General features: G+C 46.9%; 1 protein-coding gene across 1 annotated transcript; it reads right to left on the bottom strand.

Annotated features, from left to right (window-relative positions):
* Positions 1 to 13,915: 13,915 nt before the first annotated feature.
* On the bottom strand, positions 13,916 to 16,313 carry LOC123097222 (uncharacterized). Its single transcript, XM_044518933.1, has 3 exons — positions 16,233 to 16,313; positions 16,031 to 16,112; positions 13,916 to 15,398 (listed from the first exon to the last, which is right to left on the bottom strand). Exons 1-3 carry the CDS (start codon positions 16,311 to 16,313, stop codon positions 14,293 to 14,295), a joined length of 1,269 nt encoding a protein of 422 aa, XP_044374868.1. The 3' UTR covers positions 13,916 to 14,292.
* Positions 16,314 to 26,796: the final 10,483 nt, after the last annotated feature.

Below are 26,796 nucleotides of genomic sequence, written 5' to 3'. Positions count from 1 at the left end.
AAAATAAATGTATATCAATATAAAATCCAACAAATTCTCCACGCATAAAAATTAATGTAATTTAAAATCTCGAAATGAAAAAAAGATATTTGAAACTAATTGTCGGTTTGATGTGTTTTAAAAATGTACAGCCCATTTCTCATTACTGATAGGCCATTTTCTCGGCCAGCCGAATGAAGCTCTCCTCGTCTTGAAAGATTTGCAGCCCAACAGGCCTGACAAAGCGACTTACTTGGCAAATCACAAAAAAACTGGGCTGTGGCCGTGGACCCAGCTGTCAGCCTCTCCACGTACAGTACTCTTCCGATGGAAGTCGGTCGTTGACCACATTGACCACGCCGCGCCGAGAGCACCAAGGCGGTGGACGACGGCGAGGCCTAGGAAGGGGACGACGCGGAGCCGGGGAAGACGCGGCAGTGGATGCCCACGCGGAGAGGAGTACGAGGGTTCACTGGTTCGGCTGCGGCGTGAGGCTGCCGTCGCCGCAGAATAACAGGGGGTGTGGGTGAGTAGAGGGATACCCTGGGCCAGCGGTGGGAGTAGTAGGGGGCGGTGAGGCCTCCGCGGCATCACAGCCGGCCACGAGAGGCAGGAGCACGCGGCACGACCGGCGCTGCTTTGGGCGGCTGGAGCAAGAAGACCAGAGGTTGAAGAAGCACTATGGCCGTTGGATGGACATCGTACGGTCACTGGAGCTAGAATCGTTCATATTGACTAAGTTGACAAAGCCCTCCGTCCTCGTCAACTTAGTAGGCCCACAAGTCAGCCACCCACTATGGTGGGTCCCAGCTAGCAGGGGGTATTCATTTTTTGGTGCGTAATAAGGAGGCACTTCCTTGCGTGCGAAGATATAGCTGGTGGGTCCGACCTGTCAGCGGGGGGAACGTTTTTTTCGCGAAATACAGAAGCCCTTCCCACGTACAGTGCACGTACAGTGCGTAATAAGGAGGAACTTTCCTTGCGTGCGACCATGGACCTCGTGGGTCCCAGCCGTCAGGCTCTCCACGTACAGTCCTCTTCCGATGACTCTCGTATGTTGACCACGCCGCGCCGAGCGCACCGAGGCGGTGGACGACGGCGAGGCCCCAGACTGGAACGACCTGGAGATGGGGAAGACGCGGCAGTGGAGTCGCAGACGGAGAGGAGTGGGAAACTTGACTGGTTCGGGTGCGGGGTGGGCCTACACTCGGCAGAGAATAACAGGAGGTGCGGAGTGGAGGGATGGCCTGGCCGTCGGCGGGGTAGCGTTTCGCTGAGGAGCGCAAAACAACGCCGCTGGACGCCGAAGGCTGGAGCAGGCGGTTCCGGCAGCGCTGGGGGAAGAAGACGAGAGATTGAAGAAGAATGCCGGCCGTTGGATGTAAATCCAACGCCTTCTTAGGCTTCGACCTACTGGCCCACATGTCAGCCAGTCCATTTGTTTTTTTAGTCCATTTGGTGGGCTGGGTGAAACAATGATGTAGCATCTATGCAGCCCGTTTAAATCCCATTTGCATTTTTCTCGAAATCCGCGGACTTGCTGGGCTGGGTGAAAATATCATGTTGGGCTAGACGGAGAAATGTTATAAAAACATAAACACATGATTGCACGTCAGTAAAATCTTTGCAAGCTACGCAATCACTAGGAGTTAACTTGCCAAGTTATATATAAACAATTATTATTATTATTTTGTAAGAACTTTTAACTTACGAAATAAAATATCATTTTAATTTGATTAGTTAATAGTACGTGGGGTATTATTATTTTCTAGGCTAGACGTGGGACAGTTGAGTTGGTTCTAGGGGAAAGTACTGGGAGAAAACTCAGTTTACATCGAAAAAGAATGTGGGAGAAAATTCAGAGACCTGCTGAGTCCACCTGAGGAGGGGAATATGTTGGGAGGAAGGAGATTCAAAGCACGGCAGCCGAGTGAACTACTTTTTTTACGGACAAGTGAACTAGTTTACATACATAAGCAAATAGCCACTAAAAAAAGCAATCAGATTAATGGGTTCTTACAGAAATATTTTGGACAAAACAGATAATTACGACACATAGGCTAATACATGAAACACTCAGATGATAAAGGTGCTTATAAACAGATAAAGTACAACATCTAGACCTTCCTGGCACGCTTAATCATGACGCTGCGGCTGTCCGTGTACTCGCCGGTTACGGGAAGCAGACATGCCCTCATGTCCAAGATCTGCCTGTACATGTCGTAGCATGCGTATGCGTCCTTGGCCGCGTAGGTTATGTAGGCTAGATTCAGCGTACCTCCCACGTGTTCAGGTCGTCTTCTTTCATGTTGGCGTATTAGGGGTCGATGATGGTCTCAGCGAGGTCAACCACGGAGTCCTTCTCCTGCCCGTTGCTGATGATCTTGTATTGCTTCTGGATGTCGACAAGCTTGTTGTGCCAGATGGCCGAATCGTCACATTCTTCCTTCTCTCCACCGTAGCGAAGGTGCAGTCGGCGCTGCCGATGAAACGGGCGAATGCTCCAGAACCTGGTGCAGCCATAGGACTGAGGCGAGGCAGAGCTTCACCGAGTCCGTATCGTTGGTGTACATCACATTCAACTTGGTGCAGCCATAGGACTGAACGGCGAACTCAAAGGGGAACTCCTTGCTGAAGTCCATATCCAGCAGGCTCACCCCTCGGATCTCCATTGGAGTCTCTTCGAGTGAACGAGTGTGTAGGCGGCGGCAGCAGTTCGTTTTTCAGCTCTTGGGGAACTGGATTCAACTGTAAGCTGAGTGTGTACAGGCGACAACAGTTACTACCCCTCCCTCGTCCGCTGCACGCCCGGCAGAAGATGCACCCTCGGCCACACGTCGGTTCACGAGTGGGTCTGTATTGCTACTGTAATAACAGGAGTTAGTGGTCACTTTACTTAAATTTAATTAGCTTTAATAGAAATTTATACTTAAAACAAGCAATGCATTCGCTCGTTCTATCAGTGCCACAGGATCAACATGCACAACAATTAGAATTATTATTCTCAGGACGCAGACGATCAGCACATTTGTCGCACTTTCACAAAGATAATACTACCAAGTTTGAACTGTTTGTTATGGTTGTTGTCCTCTGCATCATCATGCCGTGTTTCCCAGCTTGCAAGATTCAGAAGCAACAAATAAGATCCAAATAATAAGTACAACAAAGATGCCTACACATCCCACTGATTCCCAGCTTGCAAGATTCAGAACCAAAAATAAGATCCAAATAATAAGTACAACAAAGATTCCTACACATCTCATTGATTCCCAGCTTGCAAGATTCAGAACCAACAAATAAGATTCAAATAATAAGTACAACAAAGATGCCTACACATCTCACTGATTCCCAGCTTGCAAGATTCAGAACCAACCCATTAGAGCCTTTTGATAAAGTGAATATCGGGATTAAATCCATTTTGGCTAGCCATGTCATACAATCGAAGAACTTGGCGAATGCTCTTGACCGTCACAACATCTGTAGTTGAGTATTCCTGTTTGCACAGCATGTTTGCACAGCACAAACAAGGAGACAGGAGAGCATGATTTCGCTCTAATAGCGGCCTCCTTAAACTCAACCTCCAGCTCTACTTGGATGAGGTCTGCCTGGAGTTCCATGATTCAATTCATGCACCTTTTTCTGCAGTTCACCTGAAATGAAGCAAAGATTGCATCATTCAGCTAGCAAGAAGTACTTGCTCTTGTGAGCTGGCAGGTTCTTCTTTAGTAGTTGCACTAAACTTGAGGAACATTAAAGTTGGCTGTCCGGCTCATGTAAGGTGCAACTATAATTTTCTTATCCTTTTGTGCAGTTCCACTAAAATAAAGTGCCATTGTGGTGACAGTGACGGCTCCATCTTGCAAAGGCTAATAAAATGTCGCACGAGATTACCAGCAGAACTTGACGGAGATTTTGGAAACTCCAATCACCATTTTGTGCAGTTCCACCAAAATTGAAAGATGTTGCCCACGTGACATTTTAGTTGAACTGCACAAGACACTCATTCCAAAAAAAGTGTTTTGTGCAGTTCACCAAAAGGTCACAATAGCAACAAGGTGAAATGGATATCCCTATCTGCACAAAAAGATAGAAAGTAAACAGTTGCTGGTCAATAAGAATATACGAAACATATACAAAATGAAAAGAAGCATCTTAATTATGTTCATGGCAATCACGCAAGGAAAGTAGAAATTTTAAAACGTCAGCAATGCTTCATGTTACCAGAAGCATTACGATCAACAATGAGATTCCTCAAATATGGGATTACTTTAATGGTGGCATTGCTTGTTTACCAGACACAGTAAATCAACAGAAGCTAAAGAGTTGGTTTAAGGGCATGGGACCGTGGGGACACCAGGACACTCAGCAGCGTAAAGGAGCAACTTACTTATCATACTGGGGAAAACAGCAGGAGTGCCATTTGTAACACAGTTTAATTGCATCTTATCACTGGAGGCATTAGATTAACAATAACACTGGTTAGACATGTCCCTAAGGTAGCAGTGTGATCGCTTCATTTTACATGCGCCCTTACATTAACAACAGCAAAAGGTTGGTATAAGGACATGCGACAGTGGACGCATCAGCATAATGTACCTACAAGGAGGCATAAAGTGGTGATGCCGAGTTTGTTCATGCTATGTGAGGGCAGCAAACCTAATCTTGGAGACCTTGTACTATGTGAGGGCAGCAAATCTAATCCTGGAGACCTTTTACTATGTGAGGGCAGCAAATCTAATCCTGGAGACCTTTTACTATGTGAGGGCAGCAAATCTAATCCTGGAGACCTTTTACTATGTGAGGGCAGCAAATCTAATCCTGAGACCTTTTACTATGTGAGGGCAGCAAATCTAATCCTGAGACCTTTTACTATGTGAGGGCAGCAAATCTAATCCTGAGACCTTTTACTATGTGAGGGCAGCAAATCTAATCCTGGAGACCTTTTACTATGTGATGGCAGCAAATCTAATCCTGGACATACTCTGTTGACTTGTCCACCAGCCGCCACTTTCTATCCTTTTTTCAACCAATAATAGATCTGTTCCTTATCCAGTTTGTACTGCGTTTTCCCATTATTTCCCTTTTCAACCAAGAGACCGGTTGGGTATCCGGTCTCTACTACTTTCACCATATTATTTCCTCTTTGAATCAAGTCCTAGATTCATGCTACAACTTTCCCCCCTTTCTTCGTTGTTTGAACAAAGCCCTAGATTCAAATGCATGAAGTAGCTTTACCTCTAATAATACTAAAAATTTAGGTGGCTTTGGAAGAGCTGATGGAAGTAGAAAAAGATGCACCTTCAGACACGTGGGGAGCTGGGGCAGTAGAGCAAGGCCGCTTTCGAAGAACTTATACCTGAGGGTCGCCGGGATGTCGAGGGCGGCAGGTCGGATCTGCGGACAATACGGCAGGGAGGAAGAAGGGTCGGAGGACCTCCCGAGCCGGCGATGTGTCGGAGAGAACGGCACGGGCAGAGGATCGGGCCCCTCTGGCATCGGTGGGTTTCCTCCCTCGGCGGCGATGACCGCGTGAACCATGCACCTTTTAGTCCTCTACACACACCGGCCGAAGGGATCCGGCCGGATCTGTGACTAGCGGTGAGCAGAGAGAAAATGTCGCTACCGCTGTCTTGTTTATATCTGGAGAGGCAATAGTATTCGGACACCGAAAGTGTTCCGGGGGTACCGGGTACGTATCGGGTCACCCGAGGGGTTCCGGGCACCCCCCGGCAAAGATATGGGCCTTATTGGGCCTAGGGCGGGACAGACCAGCCCCTTGTGGGCTGGTGCGCCCCCATATGGGCCGATCACGTGGAGAAAGGAAAAGGGGAGGAGGAAAGGAAATAGAGGGAATATGATTCCCCCTTCCTTTCCCCTCTCCCCTCTTTCCTTCCCCCCTCCGGAGATAACTAAAGGGGGAGGCCGAATTGGAGGAGGCCCCCAAGTAGGATTCCTCCTACTTGGGGTGCCCCAAGGCTGCTCCGCTCCCTCTCACACCTATATATACATTGGGAGGGGGCGCCTAGAACACACAACAAACATTGTTAGCCGTGTGCACCCCCCCCCCCCCTCCACAGTTTACGCCTCCGGTCATATTCACGTAGTGCTTAGGCGAAGCCCTGCGCGGATCACTTCACCATCACCGTCACCACGCCGTTGTCCTGACGGAACTCTCCCTCGACACTTTGCTGGATCAAGAGTTCGAGGGACGTCATCGAGCTGAACGTGTGCAGAACTCGGAGGTGCCGTACATTCGGTGCTTGATCGGTCGGAACGAGAAGAAGTTCGACTACATCAACCGCGTTAACAAACGCTTCCGCTTTCGGTCTACGAGGGTACGTGGACACACTCTCCCTCTCTCGTTGCTATGCATCTCCTAGATAGATCTTGCGTGATCGTAGGAATTTTTTTGAAATTGCATGCTACGTTCCCCAACAATGGCTTGATGCGACGATGACGATGTGGTGACTTGTCCTATTTCTCATTTGGCGTCGGGCCTTATAAAGGTTGTTCAGATGGATCAGGTGGCTCCGTTGGCAAGCAGTACGAGTGGAGATGGTCGTATGGAACACCGACTTTTGCTCTGGTTCCTCTGCTGAGCTTCCCACTTGATCTCCTCTATCTCCACTTTACTCCTTTCCATGTATTGGCTTGATTTTGTTCATAAGTAACCCATTTCACGTGGAAACAAAATACAGATCGGACATCTCGAATCCTTTGCATTCATTAGTCATTAAGCGAATATCTCGGTTTTTATGAAATATCTCGATTTAAACTTGTGTTAGAGGAGTGTAAAAATAACACTCATCAATGAGGGCACCCCTTGGACAGACAAGTCCTTCGGAGCATACCCCCTTGCTGCCACCTCCATCTCTCTCCCGCTAGACTACGTCTCTTCGTTCATCAGCTCTTCGGGCTGGTCCCCAAAGTGATGTTAAACCGCTAATTCGGTACGCGTGGGTAGCTTCAGAGGCATCATACTTTTGATGCTAGATTGGCGTATCATCTAGTTGCGGGAATCATGCTTCACCAACTCTCCCTCGCAGGAAGTTTGTTGATCACTATACTTGCATATCTTCATAGTGTTCCTGGGTAGGTTCGTACATGCAATAAAAATATATGTTGTAGGACCCCCAATAGGAACTATGAATGCCTTCCATGACTTCCACCTCGACACTCTCAGGGCGAGACAACAATCCAGCACCCACAGATGAGTCCTGCCACAATGCCGTCGTTTCCCGAGAATCAAAAAACGAAGAAAGTATGGGTGCACCCACCACATGGAGCCACTGCTCCAGACCAATGGAACCACCTTACCTGCTTGGAGACAGGCCGCAGGAGCGCAATGGCCACCCCTGTTCCACACCAATGCTCCATACCACCAGCTCCTCATCCTCCCTCTGGTAACCACAAGCACTATGATGAAAGGGGGCGCTGCCCAGATTCTTGTTGGTCGGCGAGGAGCCAATGCGGGAGGGAAAACTAGCAGTACACCGAGCATGGCCTCGGACCAACCTGCCAAGTCGGAGCCAAAGGGAAATGTTGCAAGCTCCCATATTTGTATAGGACTCTTCCGACCCTAAGCAGGGATGGCAGATGGGGGCAAAAACCTATGTGCGACCCATCACGTGCCGCACCGGATGGAGCAGCACCTCCACAAACCTGCCTGGCCTCCAACGTGGCCACTATGGAGCAGATCCGGGCTGATGTGAGGAGGAGGAGAAGGCTGCAGGAGAGGCCCATCGCCACCGATGGCGGTAAGTGGGAGGGTGCTGAACTGCTGATAGGGTAGGAAGGTAGTCGCGGCAAAAACCATATAGCCCCAGAGTCACCCCGAAGGGGATGACGTAGGGCCGCCCTATTTGGGACGATGCGGTTTTCCCCCTAGGTCTGACATTTTTCAAACCGATCCTCTATTCCTAGCAATCCAAAATACAATGACTCTGATCGGGAAACAACTCGGTCTAGATGACTCCAAAAGACTTTTTTCTCGGTCGTGTACGAAACAGAAAAAAAAGGCAAAAACATCGAGAGTGAACTCCCTCGAGCTAAAAAATTGAACAATTGAAATGAATTAATCAAATTTATAATTAGTTCATATACAAGCCAAACCAAATCAAACATAATGTGTAGACAACATAGGGAGCACACAGACAGACACACAGTGTACAACCAAAATCTGGCACACACAGACGTGCCAAGGCCTCCCTTACCATGCTCGTCTCGTGGATAATTTGAAAAGAACGAAACGCAAGAGTTTTCAGGCAGAAAAACGCTCCAGCAACATATTGCTTACCACCATCTCGACCGAGGCCAACCTTTGGGTCATCGCTGGAGCTAAAAAACTAGGATCAATAATTTTCCAAGAGTAATCATTCATGCCGTGTGTTCGGTGTACTTGTAGCACACTCTATTCTTTTCTATTTAATAGATGAGGCAAAGTTTTTTCCTTCGTTTCGGAAAAAAAAAATATCTGGCACAAGGTTCCCGATGAGCAGCTTTGCAAATCAAGGGAATTATTAGGAAAAACTGCAATTCAAAGGAATTTAAACAGACAGAATTAATTAGTTACAACCTGGTGGCTGATACAGTTTGGTCTGACCGATCATCATCATTGTCCTCCACACCGTGACCTTCTTGGCCTTCCCAGGCACGTCGTCCAATCGACAGAAGGACGTGGATGGTAATGAAGACAACCACCATGGCAACGAGGGCGATGACGTACGCGGACGTCTCCAAGTATCTGCAACTGCCGGCGGCATAGGCACCTAGCAGGCCGAGCAGGTCCAGCACCACTGCGGTATGCATTGCCTGCAGCGACGCGCCTCGCTTGCTCACGTTGCGCTGCAGCAGCAGCAAGATGACAACGATGGAGGCCACAAATGACGTCGCGTTGCAGTAGAAGAAGGCCTGGTACCGTTTCGTGTTGGTGTCGAGCAGGATCGGGTTGCCGGCATGGGAGATGTATGCAGCCGACGGCGATACCACCACATCATCGTCGTCACCCCAGGTGCCGCCTGGAGGCGCGAGACCTGCCTGGTACGTCACGCTCGCCGCAAGGATGCCGAGCAGCATCAGAGACTTGCTTTTCTCGTAATCCTGGCGGCGTCGTTTCGGTTGAGAGGAGACCTCATCTCCTTCGTTCTTGCCGTCCGGCGCTGACGACAGCGGCTTCAGCCACCGCTGGAGGCACTCTGGAACCCATGACTGCCCCGGAACCTCATCGCCTTCGTTCTCGCCGTGCGGCTGCTCTGGCAACTTGCGGCGACCACAGCGGAAGAACAAGATCTGCAGGACGAGGAAGGCGACCACCGCGGCCACTAGCGCAAAGACATAGATGGAGGTGCGCAGCAGCCTACAGCTGCCGGCCGCGTAGGCGCCCATGAGGCCCAGCAGCCCGACCATGACGCATACCTTGAGTGCCTTGCTCCGGATGCCCTGCTTGTACAGCCTCTGGTTCACCAGGAGCAGGATGACCGCAACGGACGCCATGAACCCTGTGGCATTGCAGTAGAAGAACACCTCGTACCTACTCCCGTAGTGGTCGAGGAGAACCGGGTCGCCGGCAGTGAGTGGCCTTTCGCCCTTGCTCTCTGTCTCTGACCAGAACCCGCCGGGCGGGTTTAGCCCGGTCTGGTACATGACGGTGGCGGCGAGGATGGCAAGCTGCAGCAAGAACTTGCGCTTCCTCTCAAGCTTCTTTTGTTCGCCCATTTCTTCATCGAGAGGTGGTTCTCCTTCCCCTTGCCGGGGCGGCTCGTTGGGGGTGAGATGTTCTATAAGCTTATCGCGCATGCGTTGCACCCACCGTGTCGGGCAGCTCTCCCTGCCCTGAGATGCGTAGGCCACGACCTTGGCGATGATTTAGGCGAAGAAGACGACGGCCAAAGCGGAGACGTAGATGTTGGTGGCGTTGTCCCGGCAGCTCCCGGCGACATAGGCGCCCATGAGGCCGAACAAGTCCAGTATCATGGCCATCTTGAGCGCAGCATGCCCGAGGGTGTTTAGATGCTTGTTCTGGACGATGATGATGACTACCACCGACGCCACGAACGCCGCCGTGTTGCAGTGGTAGAACGCCTTGTACCTCTTGAGGTGCATGTCATGGAGGATTGGGTTCCCCGGGGTGTGATTCAGTTGCCCTTCCGGCCAGACGCCGCCCGGCGGGCTCAGCCCTGCCTGGTACGTCACAGTTGCCGCCAGCGTGGCCAGCAGCAATACAAGCGACCGTGACTCCTCTTCGTCTTGTCTTTGCTTCCGTTCTGGCTTCTTCCTATATATTCATTCAACAGTAATTAGCTCACATCGTCCTGCAAACTAACTTTAGCTCAACACCTGTACACACGCCAGCGTTGGTCTCTCCTCCTCCCCTTTCTCTCTCCACAGGAAAAGGGCGAAGAGAAGTTTGACTCGCTTGCCGGCGGCGGCTTCGGTAGCTCCTCTCCTCCGCGGCCCCTGGCTCGTCGGAGGGGTTTGAGCTGCCGGATTCGCCATGCGGATTTGTACAGCTGTAGTCTAGGTATAGGCTATGTAGCTAGGTGTGGGCTGGCCGTTTGCTTGTCTCTAATGGCGATGGCAGTGGCGTTCAATAAGTGTGCTCCTGATCTGCACACGTTCGTCAAGTCGGTTTCCGGTGCGGGCGGTGTCAGATCTGCGAGCTAGGTGTCCGAGCGGGGTCGCGGCAGCAGCGGCGGCGACTTCAGCGCGGTTTTTGTCCTCCAACTCCGCCGACGTGGTCGCGTTTGCTCCGATGCCACCACGGAGTTCGGGAGGAACTGTACAGGAGTGTGGCCGGCGAGCGTCGTCGGTGTGCTCCAGATGCTGGGGGTTTCGATGCTGGGTTCGAGGGTGCCGGTGGGCGGTGCTGCTCTTCTATTTCGACATGGTCGACTGCATTGAGCGGTGCGGCCGCCCGGTCAAGCTCGGGGTCTTCCCAGGCCGACGTTCCCCAGAGGAAGTGTTCTCGCCGTCGACGGCGGGATCCATGAGAGGTCCACAAAGCAGTTTATCTGCGAGGAACCTTGCCGGGTCAAGGTTCTGTGGTGTTTCGTCTCCTTCTCTGACGGCGTCTTCGGCGGCGGTCAGGGTGGACGGGACGAGCGGGCTTCTGGCCCGGACCGCGGCCCGTTATGGACCGGACCGTACGGTCCTGGCTCGCTAGATAATATGGCCGGTCCGGTCCGTGAAAACGAGACCGAAATTCGGTCGGTCCGGTCCGGTTAAAGCTCGGTCCGGCTCGGAGGACCGAAGGCCCAGCCCAATTAAAGCTAATCAGAAGAGCCCAAACACATATATCGTGCGTGCGTGACCTAGCGAACTGCCACTGCCTCCTCTTCCTCGCATGCGCCGCCCCTTTTCCTTCCCTGCGCCGCCATCTTCCTCGCCTTCCTCTCCTCGGCACAACCTCGCGCCGCCGCGCCTCTACCTCTCGCCGTCGACCACCTCCTGGTGCTGCCGTCGTCAACCACCTCGCCGTAGACCACGAAGCCGTAGTACTGGAGGGAAGGAGGAGAAGAGGAGGGAGCGCAGCGCGAGCAGCTGCCCGCCATCGAGTTGAGGGTCGGCCGCCGCCGTCTGCACCTGTCCGTCGTCAACCACCTCCTCGCCGTCTTGCTGCTGTCGATCAGAGATGACCACGAAGCTGGAGGAGGGGGAGGATGTGCCTGCACCTGCACGCCGTCTCCCCTGCACCTGTTCGATCTCCTATGTCCTCTCCTCTGTTTTATCCTATCTCTGACCGAGGTATTCAGTGCCAAATTTTTCAACAATTAGTACTGAATTTTTAGCAGTTCACACTGATCTATTGAGTGTTGAATACACCATTGTTAGCAGTTGGTACTGAATTCCAAAATTTTCTTTTATCATCTTTCATCCATTCTTCAGCTTGTCATTGTAAACCTATTGCAAAACTTGCTTACTTACTGTCGATTCCATCCTCTTTCGAAACAAAGATTCTAAATGTTCAAAATTTGTCTTATATATGCTGTATTCTTGGTCCATTTGCTTTACAGAATATAAAAGGACGACTAAACAGTGGCTAAACAGAGCCAAAAACCTCCCAGCGCACTCCCAGGATACATATACAGTCGGTCCAGTCGGTCCTCTCGGTCTTGACCGAGCTTTGCTGCAGCCGGTCCGGTCCTGAAAATATGGACCGCCAGCCACTTCGGTCCGGTCCGGACCGGACCAGCCGCGGCCGGTCCAAAGCATGGCTCGGTCAGGGACCGGACCGGACCGGACCGCGTCCACCCTGAGGCGGCGGCGGCTCATGAAGACGAGAGTTGGCGTTTTTGTGCAGGGGTCTCCAAGGTCTTGTTTGTAATTTTTCCTTTTATGGGGTCCTTTCTGCAAAGTGTCGGGACAGCTAGTGCTTCTGGAGCATTCTGGCTGGGTCTGTCTGTGTGTGGGTGTAACCATGTATCGTGGTTGTTTTATTAAAGACAGATGGTACCTTCTCAAAAAAAAACACCTATCTTGCTTCCTCCCTTTCATAATGTAGTGCTTATGAATATTTGAAAAGTCAAACTTTGTATATTTTAATCGTGTTTAAAGAGAAAATTAGTTGTGTCTACAATATCAAATATATAAACATTTTAGCTATATCTAAGTCGCCTGAAATTTATTTTTGGGTCATTCGGTTTTTTTACCGTTGATTTCACTTTGAGATACGTGCTTTTTTTCCCAGGGCTGTCATGTGAGTTGGTTTGGTCTGTGTCTTGTTCTTTTGATTGACCAAATATTTGGGTCAGTCAATTTGCTAATGTGTTGTCAGCCCTCCCTTCTCTCCCTTTGTTTTTTATATGTTTCTTATTTTATTATTTATTTTTCTGTATTAGTTGGTTTTCATTTTTTTTCAATTTGGAGATATTTATGGAATGTTGGGTGAGTGTATATGCATGCACTCTAGTACTATGCAATAGTGCGAAAATTGCACTATTATATGATTGTTGCTTGCATACAATAAAAGGTCCAAGTTTAGTGCAAGGTTATGTATAAGTTTTTTTTTTACATTTCTTCATTATCTATTTTCTTAAAGAATAATACCAATATCGCTAATTCACAATTTCTTATATAACTTTATTATTTTGATTTGGTTATCATTTCATTTTCTTCCTTCTATAAGGGGAATATCAATGTCACAAATTCATTCCATGTTGGGATTTTGATTTTTGAGAAAATTACACTATTACTACCTCCGTTCTGAAATAACGTTTTGGCAGTTCAAATGGAATTATCAAAACGTCATATATTTAGGAACGGAGGTAGTATATGCTTATTCTTGCATAATAGAAAAACCCAGCAAATTTTGTGTATTTTGTATTTTCTTCTTTTCTTTTGGTTGTCAGGTTAGCGGGTTTGTATTGTGCTTTGATGTTACCTCTACTCAAGATCTATCATGTTAACGGGTCTCTATTTATGCTTAATTTTGTATTACGAACTTAAAAGGAATTTATATGTTAATCATTTTTTTATTCTTCCGTCACATGAAATGTTTATTAGTTTTGGTCGATTGTTTTGTCTGGCTTGAAGCAGCCCAGCTACATAGGATTGTATTCAGTGTGTGATTCAAGTATACATAAAAATGACCAAGCTCTCGTTTGATGTATGCATGAAAGAAGTAGCGGCCCTATGTAAGAATATCAATGTCCAGCACGCACACTTTGCTGCAGCTGGGTGATGAAAGCATCTCTACTAGTACTCCCTCCGTTTCTTTCTAGTCCGCATATAAGGTTTGGTCAAAGTCAAGCTTTGTAGAGTTTGACTAACTTTATATTAAAAAATATAAACATTCACAATATGAAATCAATATTATCAGATGCACCATGAAACGTATTTTCATACTATATAGTTTTAGTATCGTAGATGTTCATATTTTTTTATATAAATTTGGTCAAACTTTGTGTAGTTTGACTTTGACCAAATCTTATATGCGGAGTAAAAAGAAACGGAGGGAGTACGTAGGAACACATTCAAATAGAAAAATCGACTAGTGATGAAGTAAGCAGCTACGGCTGGGTGATGAAGTAAGCAGCTACAAGTACATGTGCTAGTAAGCAGCTGGGTAATGAAAGATATGAAACAAATCGACAGACATAATTTTTAGATCAGTCGACTGACTCAAATATAAAAAACAGTCAACTTGCATGAAATTACATCTTACGACGAATCTAACGATATATGTTTAACATTCTAGATGTAAATGTTTTTCTCTGTAAATTAGTCAAAGTTTGTGAGGTTTAACTTTTCAAAAAAGAAATTATATACACTATAATGAAATGGAGGGAGTACATATAATAATAAGCTCAGTTACGCTTACTGTTGTACTCGCAATTTGCAGAGCAGCTCGACGACCATCTGCACCACAATGTAGAGGAGCACGGCGCCGACGAGGGAGACGATGTATATGGTGGTGGTGATCAACCTGCAGCTGCCGGCGGCGTAGGCGGCCATGAGGCCCAGCAGCTCCACCAGGACGCACACAAGCAGCAGGTACGATTGGATGAGGCGGTCGCTCAGCGTCCTGCTCGTGAGCACCATGATGATGGCGAGCGACGCCACGAAGGAGTTGGCGTTGGCGTAGAAGAAGGCGTGGTAGCGGATCTTGTAGCGCCCGTCGTGCAGCAGCGGGGCGCCGGCGCTGTGCCCTGCCACGGTCTCGCTCCAGAAGCCTCCCGGCGGCGCCAACCCCGCGGCGTACGTCAGGGGCGTCGCGAAGGTGGCCAGCAGCAGGAGGAACTTGCGTCGCTCCTTGATGCGCCCCTTCACCGCGTACGAGGCCGCAACCGGCGCTTTCCTCATGAATAGTAGTAGACACGAGCTTTCACCGCAAAAGAAAAGTAGTAGACGGGAATGGGAGGAGATGGAGGCCACGCCTAGGTAGATGGCGAAGTAGAGGAGGACGACGACGCAGACGGCAGAGACATAGATGAAGGAGACCACGTTGTGGCAGCTCCCGGCGACGAATGCGGCCATGAGGGCAAGCAGGTCGAGCAGCATGGCGAGGCGGAGCACGGTGAGGCCGGCGGGGTTGTTGCTGATGCGCTGATCCAGCAGGAACATGATGATGACCAGGGACGCAACGAAGGCGGCCGCGTTGCAGTAGAAGAAGGCGGTGTACCGGCGCGGGTAGGTGGACACCAGCACCGGGTCGCCGACGCGGAAGGGGTAGACTCCGGCCGGCGCCGGGGCCAGCGGCGTCGGGCGGTGGACGGCACCGGCGCGGTGCACTCGAGCATTGTTGCTGCCTGGCCCCTGGTCCTGGGACCACACGCCGCCCGGCGGGTTGAGGCCGGCGCCGTAGGTGACGCTGGCGACCAGCGTGGCGAGCAGCAGGAGGTACTTGCGCCACTTCCAGAGGAACTCGATGTCCTCTGTCGGCTCCATCGCCACGATTACCGGTTGGGAACACAATATGTACACTGCATGCACACTGACTCTGCACGATCGGTCATATATGTAGTGCTCTGTGTGCTCGTCCCCGGGATCGTATCATGGGGATGGAGTCTCCTTTCGGGAACGAATCATTCAAAGGCACACGTTGCTTACGCATTGTAGCTAATAATATATTCATTGCTCTGTACTCGCGCCGCACGCATGCTCCTCCACGCCTCCCTTCTCACGCACAAGGAATCCCTCGTACAAAGCTCGACCCCGTAATCACTTTGGTCCGCTCCTACCAAACCGCCGGGGGCATATTGGGTGCTCTAGCGTATTGTATTAATTAAGACCAACTTCACCGAAATCAGTCGATCTTCAAAATAATACTAATTGTTATTATGCCCAAACATGGCGAAAGTACCCGGCGCCATCTCTAAGCATTCCAAAACAACAATGTTTTTCAACACATTTCCTATCCAATAATCCTAAACGCACGGATAGTAATGGAGGTTTTACGGACCCCTTCATACTAATAACCTCTCCCCTCCTGATTTTCACAGGGGTGGGCCCCTCCTTCCTTTCTGACCTCCAATGAAAAAGCGCAACCTAATGCCAGTCTGTTGTTTCCGTAAAAACATGTCCGTTGTTGTAGCATTACTCTTTCATATCCAACGTCGCATAACCACGATTTCACTGGAATACTTGTCCATTAATGACGGTCGTTGCATGCCCACATGTGTCTCCATCTCTTGTATCTGCATCAAAATGTGTACATACAGAATCACTGATGATGCCTGAAAATTCTTCACAATAGCCCGACAGTTGCTTGCGGTCGCAATTTAATGTAACAGGAGGTCTTCCGCTAAGGCCACCACCTCAAAACATGCCAATGCTTCAAAGAATAGTGTAGATGCTCCTAACAAGACGCCATTGGCGCTCTTGCCAACCACTGCCATCGAACCAATAGAAGTATTCTTGGATACCCCTGCGTCGACATGATATTCGTAGTTTTATAGGTCTTTGTGCAATCCATCTAGGATGACGAACATGTGCCTTGCTTCCACGTGGCATGGTTCACCTGTAATTGGGATCCAAATCGATGATGAGTCGATCCACGAAGCATTGAGTCAACAATGGGCTTTCATGTGTGTCTTTGTGAATCAGCTTTCGCCGTGCATGCCAAATCACCGATAAGGTAATGGAGAGCTATGATCAAATCCTCATGTTTCGTATACTCAATCTGGTTGAAACTCCACTCCATTGCATTATGCTCCATGCCTGAGGCCGGTCTCATCTACATGTATATAGAAGTTTGTTCATCTTGTATTATAGAAAATTACTAATCATGTGTTTAAAAATTGTTCAACATGGATTTTAAAATTATTCATGTTAGTAAAAGAGTGTTGATGAATTTAAATAAAATATTGTATTCTTACCTGTATTTGGAAAAAAAAAACTCCACTTGTCTTAAAAATTACTCATATTATTAAAAAAAAGCACATGTATTTATAAAAAAATAAATATTAAAAATGTTTGAATAATATTTTTCGTGTATTTAAAAATACTCATTGTGCTTTAACAAATGCTCAACATGCATTAAAACGTATACAACATTATTTGAAAAAAATCTTCGGCGTATATGTGAAAAAAATGCTCAAGGTGTATTTAAAAATGCTCAATTATAAATAAATATAATTTAAAACTCAGCATGTATTTATCACATTTGTTTAAAATTTACTTTATGAATATAATATGAGAATATGAATATATGGAAAATAAAAAAGCGCAAAACATGAAAAGAAAAGGAAAGTTAATATTAAATAAAAAGGAAAATACAAGTAGAAAAATACTAATAACTAAAAATAGAAACATTAGTTAAATAGAAAACAAAAAGGAAGATCTGGGTGAAAATAAAAAAATTAGAAAGGAAACAGCAAAAAAATGAGAGAGAAATGTTCATGAAAGCATAACTGTAGAAAAAACCGCACCAACCTAGGGCGTGTTTGGTTGCCCGCACCGGGCCCAACCAGGCCCGCGCGGGAAGGGAGAGGCCTGTTTGGTTGCCTGGTTTTCCTGTTGGGCCTGCATGGCACGCTTCTCAAAGCAACCCAGAGCCTGGCTCGCTGGAAACCCTCGGATCGGCAGTTTCTCGCGAGCCAGGCTGAGTGCGGCGCAAGGTCGATGGGCGGGAGCAAGGCGCGGGCGAGGGGGGATGGCAGGAGATGGAAATCTGGCGCGCCTTCCCGGCGCCAAATTAGCCTCACCCCCCTTTCACTCGCTCACCCATAGCCACTACCCCCCTTTCTTCTCCACTGCCTCACCACCGGCGGCGGCTGCGATTTCAGATCTGCACTATAGGCGGCGGCGGAAGAGGCGGCGACGTTTGCGGCTGATCTGGTGCTCCCCTTGCTGTTGGCCACCGTCTGGTCGACCTACTCTGTGCCATGGCTCCCCCTACGTTGTCCTCGTCTCCGATGCCGGTAAGCAGCACCCCCTCCGCCTTTGTTTGCTCAGTGGTTAGGCCTTTAAGCTAGGTGTAGGATCGATTTCCCACTGAACGAACCGTCGATGTCGACTAGGTTATGGATGCACGGATGAGGCTGATAATCCAGGCAGCAGCACTGATTAGTGTGATTTAGGCATGGGTCATGTTCATGCACCAGAGAGCTGCTCGTCGTGCTGGGAGACCGTTGATCCGCTATGGTCCATTGTTTCCCCGGGAACAGGAGAGGATCCAAAATCTGAACTACATCTACAACTGCAATGACGTCGAGGCTCTGTGGATGCTTAGAATGAAAAGAGTGTTGGCGCCGCCTCCTCGCAGCGCCTTCTTCTTCTTCTTGGCTGTCTCTCACAGCTCAACCTTCTCTCTTGTGCTTTCTCTCAAACACACACCATGGAAGAAATTCTCAGAAAACACACACACACCCACGCATGGACCAAGGAAGAAGGAGGCAATAGCTTTGCCAAGAGACACCTTCCTCTTGGTCAGCCGTGGCTACATCTTTTTCTCGGCCCTCACGGCTTCATTCTTCATTACTCCAACGCAAGGTTATATATACAAAGGACCACGGACTATGTCATGCACTCACGCACAGCAGCCCACTACCACCACTAACTAACCACTGCATGCACTACCCACGGCCTAAACTCCATGATCCAAATGACTCGGCACTCGGCAGCCACTTGTGACCAGGCCACTACATGCATGCATCAACTACTAGCAACGATACTCTCGGCTAGGACTAAACGAACTCACGCATGGACAGCTAGTCCAACAAACAGAACGACCGGCCGGTTCACCCGACCCAATTTGATGCAGTCCATCACGGCTCCAGCCTCTGATACGTCTTGCCGCTTCTCACGCAGCACCATCGGCATCTCGCCGTGCTCGCCGCCTCACACGGCATCCTGGCATCTCACCTCCTTGGCGCGCACAGCTGAATCCTTCATCGGACGAACACCACACTAGACTAGACTACATGCAAAACTCAAACATGCTAATAAAAGGAATCAAGATTAAAGCTAACAAAGAGCATCATTTGCCAGGCTTGTCGAGACCTTCAGGAGCAGGGGCCTGTTACAAGATAGCATCAACACCAGTGTCGAAGAGCAAGTGGCCATGTTCCTCCATGTTGTTGGCCATAATCAGAGGTTCAGGGTCATTCACAACATGTTCAGGAGGTCAATGGAGACCATCTCTAGGTACTTCAAGCAGGTGCTTTTTGCTGTTGGGGAGCTTAGAGGAGAGATGATCAGGAGACCATCTGGCCAGACTCCACCAAAGATTCGCGGAAGCCTAAGATGGTATCCATACTTCAAGGTGAGCATCGACAATATACACCTTTCATGGCTTGATATGCTTTTATTGTGCAAGTTCAGCACTAACACAGGCTAGTGATGCCATTTTCAGGACTGCATTGGGGCAATAGATGGTACTCATGTCACTGCCAGAGTTCCTAGGTCACAGTCTGCAGCATACAAGGGGAGGAAGCACTACACAAGCCAGAATGTGCTTGCTGCTGTTGACTTTGATCTGAGGTTCACATATGTGCTGGCTGGCTGGGAGGGGTCAGCGCCTGATGCAAACATTCTCACTGACAGCATGAGTCGACCTGATGGGATCAACATCCCCGACGGCAAGTTCTACCTTGGAGATGCTGGCTATGCATGTCGGCCGGGTATTCTTCCACCCTTCAGGAAAACAAGGTACCATCTCAACGAGTTCTCTGGTAGGAACTTTCCTAGGACTGCACAGGATTTGTTTAATCTCAGACACTCCAGCCTTAGAGTAACTGTTGAGAGGGCATCTGGAGCTCTGAAGAATAGGTTTAAGATCCTGGAATAGAAGCCATTCCGCCCATACTCCACTCAAGTTAAGCTAGTTCTTGCTTGTTGCATTCTGCATAACTGGATCCTCCAGTGGGGCTTTGATGAACACGTGCCTGAGGAGAAAGAGGTCGAGCCTGACGATGTTGTTAGCTCTGGCCATGGTGTGGAGGCATTTGACAGTGACGCTTGGAAGAACAAAAGGTTGGAGTGGGCAGAGGCAATGTGGCTTAACAGAGGTCAGTGCAGGATTTGAAGAAGGGGAAGAAGAAACAGCAGCAACAGAAGCACAGAAGAAGAGGAAGAAGAAGAAGCAGCAGCAGTAGAAGCATAAGAGGAAGATGAAGCAGCAACACCGATAAACTATCCCCTATTTAGCCAATGGCTCTTAATAATTTGATCTGTCATTTGATTGTAGTTAGGATGAACTGTCATTTGTTTAACTAGCTGGCACTGTGTTCAGATTGTGTGTGGTAAGGTCACCACTAGATAGAAGTGGTGACAACACCTTATGCAGGTTGCAACCAAACACCATGTCATATGTGCACCTAATGCAATGCGGGCAACCAAACGCTGGGTCAAAAATGTTTTTCTCATGCAACTAGGGGCATGCAGGCAACCAAACTATGTGCATCTGGGTTTTTTGACCTGCATCCCCTCAAACCGGCTCAATAGAGCCAGGCTCGCCGGGCCAGGCTGAATCGGCAATGTAACAAAACACGCCCCTAGCAACCCGCCCATGAAAGAAAACACCCTGCCCCTCACTGCCCGCCAGGCAAAACCCTATTTGCCGCAAGTTGCAGCAAAATGAGGGAGCTCCTATACAGCGCTGCAGGCGCCCGTTAACGATCCGGCGCCTGCAGCGCTTCTAGCATGGGCCGGCCCACTAGCGTGCAGCCCCAAGTTTTTCTAAATTTTCTTAACGAAAATAAAAATATGAAATGAAGAAAGGTTTATAGATTTAAAGAAAAAAAGTTCATCCATTTGAAAAAATACGTTCATATCTAAAAAAAGGTTCATCAATTAAAAAGAAAGTTCATTCAAATTGAAAAAAAGTTCATCCAATTTAGCGAAAGTTCATTAAATTTGAAAAAACTTCATAGAAATTGAAAAAAAGTTCATGTATTTTTAGAAAAAGTTCAGGGAACTGAAAACAAAGTTCATAAATCAGAAAATGTTCATCCATTTTCAAGACAAATGATCATTAAATTTCGAAAAAATTCATCAATATTAAAAAAAGTTCATCATTCTTAAAAAAGTTCACAGAATTATCAAAAAAAAAAACGTCAACCGGCGACTAGATGGGCCGGCCCATTTACAGGGCGCCAGTTAACAAAGAGCATTTTAACTGGCGCCAAGTGGCGCAAATAGGAAATGCCGCAAAATGACGGGGCTACGCATAGGCGATCGAGCGATTGTTTGGCGTGGGCCGGCCCGTTATGCGTTTTCAGCAATCCCAGTTTTGGGAACCTTACTGGAGGTTCAATACGTTTTTTTTGGGGGGTTTAGGGTTCAAGGTTTAGGGTTTAGGTTCAATATTATTATTTTTTTCCAGTTTCATTTTCGTTTTTACGTTTTTGTTTTTTTATTTTATCTCCTTTTCCTTTCTTTCCATTTCTGCTTCTTTCCCCTATTTCGTTTTTTCTTTTTCTTTCTTTTCTTGTTATTTTTTCTTTTCCTTCCTTTTTTTATTTTCTTACAATGCTAATTCTTTCAAGTTTCTTATTCTTATTCAACAAATGTAATAAATTAGATAAACATTCGCATTCTTTTACATTCTTTTCTAAAATTTTGTTCCAAAAAAATTATAATTTACAAAATTGTTCGCGCTTTCACGAAATGCTCAAAAATTCAAAATCTTTTGCTTTACAAGTTTGTTCAGAAGACATTCTTCAAGAATTACAAAAAATGTTCCTATTTTCAAATTTATTCACACATTCAAAAAATATTCTTGTTTTCCAAATTTGTTTGTAATTTGTAAATGATGGACGAATTTAAAAAAATCTTCTGTCGAAAAAATTTGTTCATCAATTTGAAAAATGTAAGTCTTGCAAAAGAATTTTTTGTAAATTTGAAAAGTGATCGTCTTTACAATTTTGTTCCCCTTTTTCAAAATATTTTTTTTTCAATTTTTTTTGCAATTTCACAAAAATACTTGCATTTTCATAAACTGTTCATGTTTTCTATTTTTCTTCGCAAATTCAAAAAAAGTTCTTTCTTTGAAAATTTTGCCAATTATATTTCGGGAATTTAAAAATATATTTCCTCTTTCAATAATCCGTAATTTTAGAAAAACGTTATGGTTTTTTTTCTCGAAAAAGGTTTGCATTTTGAAAAACAAATCCCAATACCGAAAAATGTTGTCATTTGAAATTGTTTTTTCCTTTTTCAAATAATAATTGGAACTTCGAAAAGTTCCATTTTTTTTCAAAAAAATCACAAAATATAAAATGTCCGCATTGTTTAAAATAGTGTTCACAATTTCAAATAATGTTCCCATTTTCTATTTGACCCTTTTTTTACCAATGTTTTTGCGAGAATTTCTAGGTTTAAAATTTTGGTTCACAAATTATGAATTGGAAGCGTTTCAAAAAAGATTTACTATTAAAAAAACAAGTTTTTTTTTAAGAAATTGTCGCAGCATATTGTTCATATACAGCGTGCTACATTTTTTGACACAAAAGCTCAGGAACTTTAGTTTTTCGTAATTTTGTGTACTCATATTTTTAGTTTTGTCGCTGCCCTTAGTTTCCATAGTTTCACGCTGCTAATTTACCACTAGAGCTAGCTAGGCACAGTGTTTAGCACGACGCATAGGTCTATAGGAAGAATTGGGTTCGAGTCCAAGCTTCCTCAGCTCCACCTTTTTTACACTACGACACCTCGCCAGCTTCTCGATTCCAGCTTCATGGAGCGCTAGCGTTCGCATGAGCTTCATGTGTGAAGTTGAAAAACCTACGAGCTGGAGTGTTGCCGAACAGGCCCTAAAGCGCGAACTATGTTCAGCTCGCATTTTTCCTTACGCGTCCTTTTCTGAACTGGCTCATTTAAAGGGTTCGCTCATTCGCTGGCTACCGCTCAGTCAGTCGACGTAATGGTCCCGTCCTTTCTTTTTGCTTTATTTTTCTCTTTCGGTTTTCTCTGTTTATTTATTTGTTTTCTTCAGTTTCTGTTTGCCTGTGTTTTTTCACATGTTGTTTTTTCTTATTTCATGGTTTTTAAAAAATTCCCTATTCTGTCGTCGTCGTTAAACCCTAACGCCGGAGGGTCGTTGTCGTCTGACAGCTCCATGTGCTCCATGACAAGCGTCAGAGGAAGCACTCTTGCTCCGTCGTGTGCCTCTTCGCCTTCTCCTTTGCCGCCGCCGCTCAATCCGACAGCTCGGTACCGAGCCAGAGCGCTTTGGCATTCTTCCGCTGGCGCCGCCGTGCATCCGACTCCGCCGTTGTCAGGGAACACGTATCAAACTGCGCACACGATTACCCGACGCCTTGCCGACGCATCGCCTGCCGCCAAAGCGTCCCTCGCGCTTTGCCGCTCGAGCTGTGCGGCCCGCGCCTCCGAATCGTGCGTCCTTGACCGGCCCGGCGCCAGCGAGGGCAGAAGCACCCAATGGTGCCCATGCACACCCTTCGGAGGTAGAAGGAATGTGGTGGATGGGGAGCTGCGTACCTGCAGTGGCGCGAAGGGGGCGACGTTGCCACCGGTGTTGCGCAGTGGACTGGACGGCCTGGCAAGGTCGCCCGCACTGCGACAGCGGGACGGCCCGGCGACATCGCTTCGCGAAATGCCGCAGCTACTGTCACCTGGATCTAGACAGAGAGGCGCAGACCGATATGGAGAGGGACCACATTGACGTAGCTCTTGTCGCCGCCGGAGCTAGAGCTGCTGCCTTCACCCGCCATGGATCGGACGCGGAGAGAAAACGACGGATTGGGATGAGGAGTGGAGGAGAAGTGAAGTGGACTGAGCGGTCTAGGTTTCATCGGAGGGTATATTTGTGGGGTCGGGGTGGGCCGGGCTGACATAGTTGACGCGCCCGGGCGCGCCCGGGCCGCCCCATATTGCCGTACATTTGGGCTGGATATGAGGGGCGCCGGATAGCCCATGCGTTTGAGGGCGGTTTGAGGTGCCCGGGTTGGTCGCCTTTTTCTGACTGGTCATTGACCGGACCGTCTGCCCTGGCACTTTGAGGAGGTTTGGGGTGCCCGGTCGTAGATACTTTTAAAATATCCATATCGGCAGCTTATGGTATCCACGAAAAAGTTAGGCATGCTGTTGAAGATATTATCAGTATGGTTGTATCACTTCAGTATTATCAATTTTACCATGTGGCACTCGTGGTAAGCAATTCAAATTTGATGAAAATATATCAATTCAAGGAAAACGTTCTTTGTAAGAAAAAACTGTCGAATGCAGGCTTGTCCAACAAGTAGCACAAGCACCGGCCGAAAGAGAGCCCCCAGACCGCCTGAGGCAAGTACCAGCATCATGGTCCATGGAGTGCATGGAAACGCAAGCGATCGATGCAATCAACCTGGTCTTCTTCTTCTAAAGCATGCCCGTCCGTAGCATGATCTGCGGAGCGGTCTTCCCGTTAGTGAAATGCAGCAGCAAAGCAGGAGCGAAACACGCCTTTTTTAGGCCCACCACCAAAAGCCGAAAACCTCGACGGATCGATGTGTACTCGATTGTACTCCTAACAAAAAGACATTATTCCCGTTGTTAACTGCTCGATCGTCAGGATGTTAATTGGTGAACCTGATTGATACATGCACGGTGGAGTGAATTGCAGAAAACCACCACATTGACGTATAGGTTTGCATAAAACACCGGTTTATGATTTTTTGTCAAAAAACACTGATTGTCGGTCTAATCTTTTGCAGAAAACACTGATTGTACGCTCAATGAAAAGCAGCCACCGGTCGAGTTGAGAAGGGACACCGACACAAAGGCAAAGTCACACGAAAATCAATTCATTTCATGACAGTAGATGCCCATCACTTTCGGGGACAGGAACTTGTGCTAGGTCCTAAAGTTGGTTAGGGCGATCCTAATCCAAGTACGGTGCAAAAAAAGAGGACATTAATTTGCACTATTTCTCGTACAAGACGAGCCTGATTAGTACGTACCGTGGTATCATTAAGACAACAGTGACGTTTACTGCTCCCAGGAAGCTGCTTATCTTTGCTGTCCAAGTTTTTGCCTTTCTACGTACGGGATAGAGATGGGTGCCTAATCATCGAGGGTTGCTGCGGGATTGGTGGCAAACTGACCCACCGGTTAAGTTAAGTAAAGATCGTTGTGTCAAACCATAACGTGCGTCCTTGGAAAGCTTGCTTGTTTCCCGTCGTCCTGGCCATGCATGCATGCATGCCAAGCTGAAACTTTGACCTGGACCTAGTGCACGTCACGTGTTCGATCGGTTGTCGACTTTGTTGACGTAAAGTTTCAAATACAAATGAGCTCATCCAGCGGCGATGCCTTTATATTTAGCCTGAAATCTAGATAGGTAACCTGAAACATGCTGCAGTTGTTTTTCTTTCCTTCCTGCTTTTGGGGAAAAGGCCAAAGACTATATTAAGTACTCCCTCCGTTCCAAAATATAAGTCTTTGTAGAGATTTCAAATGGACTATCACATACGGATGTATATAGACATATTTTAGAGTGTAGATTCACTCATTTTGTTCCGTATGTAGTCATTTGTTGAAATCTTTAGAAAGACCTATATTTAGGAACGGAGGGAGTATCACAGACCCTTACAAAAACACCATGATTTTTTTACAGAGCAATTTCATTAGATGGTGTTTTTTATGTGTTCTGTATCTCTACTCCTAATGGAGCAGTTGGTAGTCTCGCTTCCAGGTTTTTTTTAGTCCCACCTTTCATGGTTTTTTTTGGCACCTCCTCCCACCTCTGACTTATCCACCAGAAACCGAAAAAACCTCCTCCTGAGGCCCCAACCCGCACCCATCCACGTACCAAAAATAGACCTACGAAGGTTAACCAACGAAAAAAGACCTACCAAGATTAACCAGCAAAAAAAAAACCTAATGGAGGAGTTGGTAGTCCGGTACGGTTTATTTTCAACACTTTCCTAATGACAAAAGATCACGGATCTAACTTTCCTAGCTTAGCCAAATCAACGAATCTCTTTCATAAATGCAATTTGCTTTAGGAAACAAATAATAGATTCTTTCCTAGCTTAGCCAAATCAACGAATCTCTTTCATAAATGCAATTTGCTTTAGGAAACAAATAATAGATTCTTTCCTACCTTAGCCAAATCAACGGATCTCTTCCATTAATGCAATTTGCTTTAGGAAATAAATAATAGATTTTCAGGAAACAAATAATGGGTTTAATACGGTTTATTTTCAACACTTTCCTAATGACAAAAGATCACGGATCTAACTTTCCTAGCTTTGCCAAATCAACGAATCTCTTTCATAAATGCAATTTGCTTTAGGAAACAAATGATAGATTCTTTCCTACCTTAGCCAAATCAACGGATCTCTTCCATTAATGCAATTTGCTTTAGGAAACAAATAATATATTCTTTCCTACCTTAACCAAATCAACGGATCTCTTCCATTAATGCAATTTGCTTTAGAAAACAAATAATAGATTCTTTCCTACCTTAACCAAATCAATAAATTTCTCTCATTAATGCAATTTGCTTTAGGAAATAAATAATAGATTTTCAGGAAACAAATAATGGATTTAATACGGTTTATTTTCAACACTTTCGTAATGACAAAAGATCATGGATCTAACTTTCCTAGCTTAGCCAAATCAACGAATCTCTTTCATAAATGCTATTTGCTTTAGGAAACAAATGATAGATTCTTTCCTACCTTAGCCAAATCAACGGATCTCTTCCATTAATGCAATTTGCTTTAGGAAACAAATAATAGATTCTTTCCTACCTTAACCAAATCAGTGAATTTCTCTCATTAATGCAATTTGCTTTAGGAAATAAATAATAGATTTTGAGGAAACAAATAATGGATTTAAAGAAATTCATAGGTAAACCATCTCTACTACTTATTAAACAAGAAAACATGTACATCGCTAAGTGTACCCAGCTCAATTATAACCACACGATCA

Source organism: Triticum aestivum, chromosome 4D, assembly GCF_018294505.1.
Source record: "Triticum aestivum cultivar Chinese Spring chromosome 4D, IWGSC CS RefSeq v2.1, whole genome shotgun sequence".
Lineage (NCBI taxonomy): Eukaryota > Viridiplantae > Streptophyta > Magnoliopsida > Poales > Poaceae > Triticum > Triticum aestivum.
Note: the sequence above shows the minus strand (reverse complement) of the source record. Positions and strands in the feature narration are given on the sequence as shown.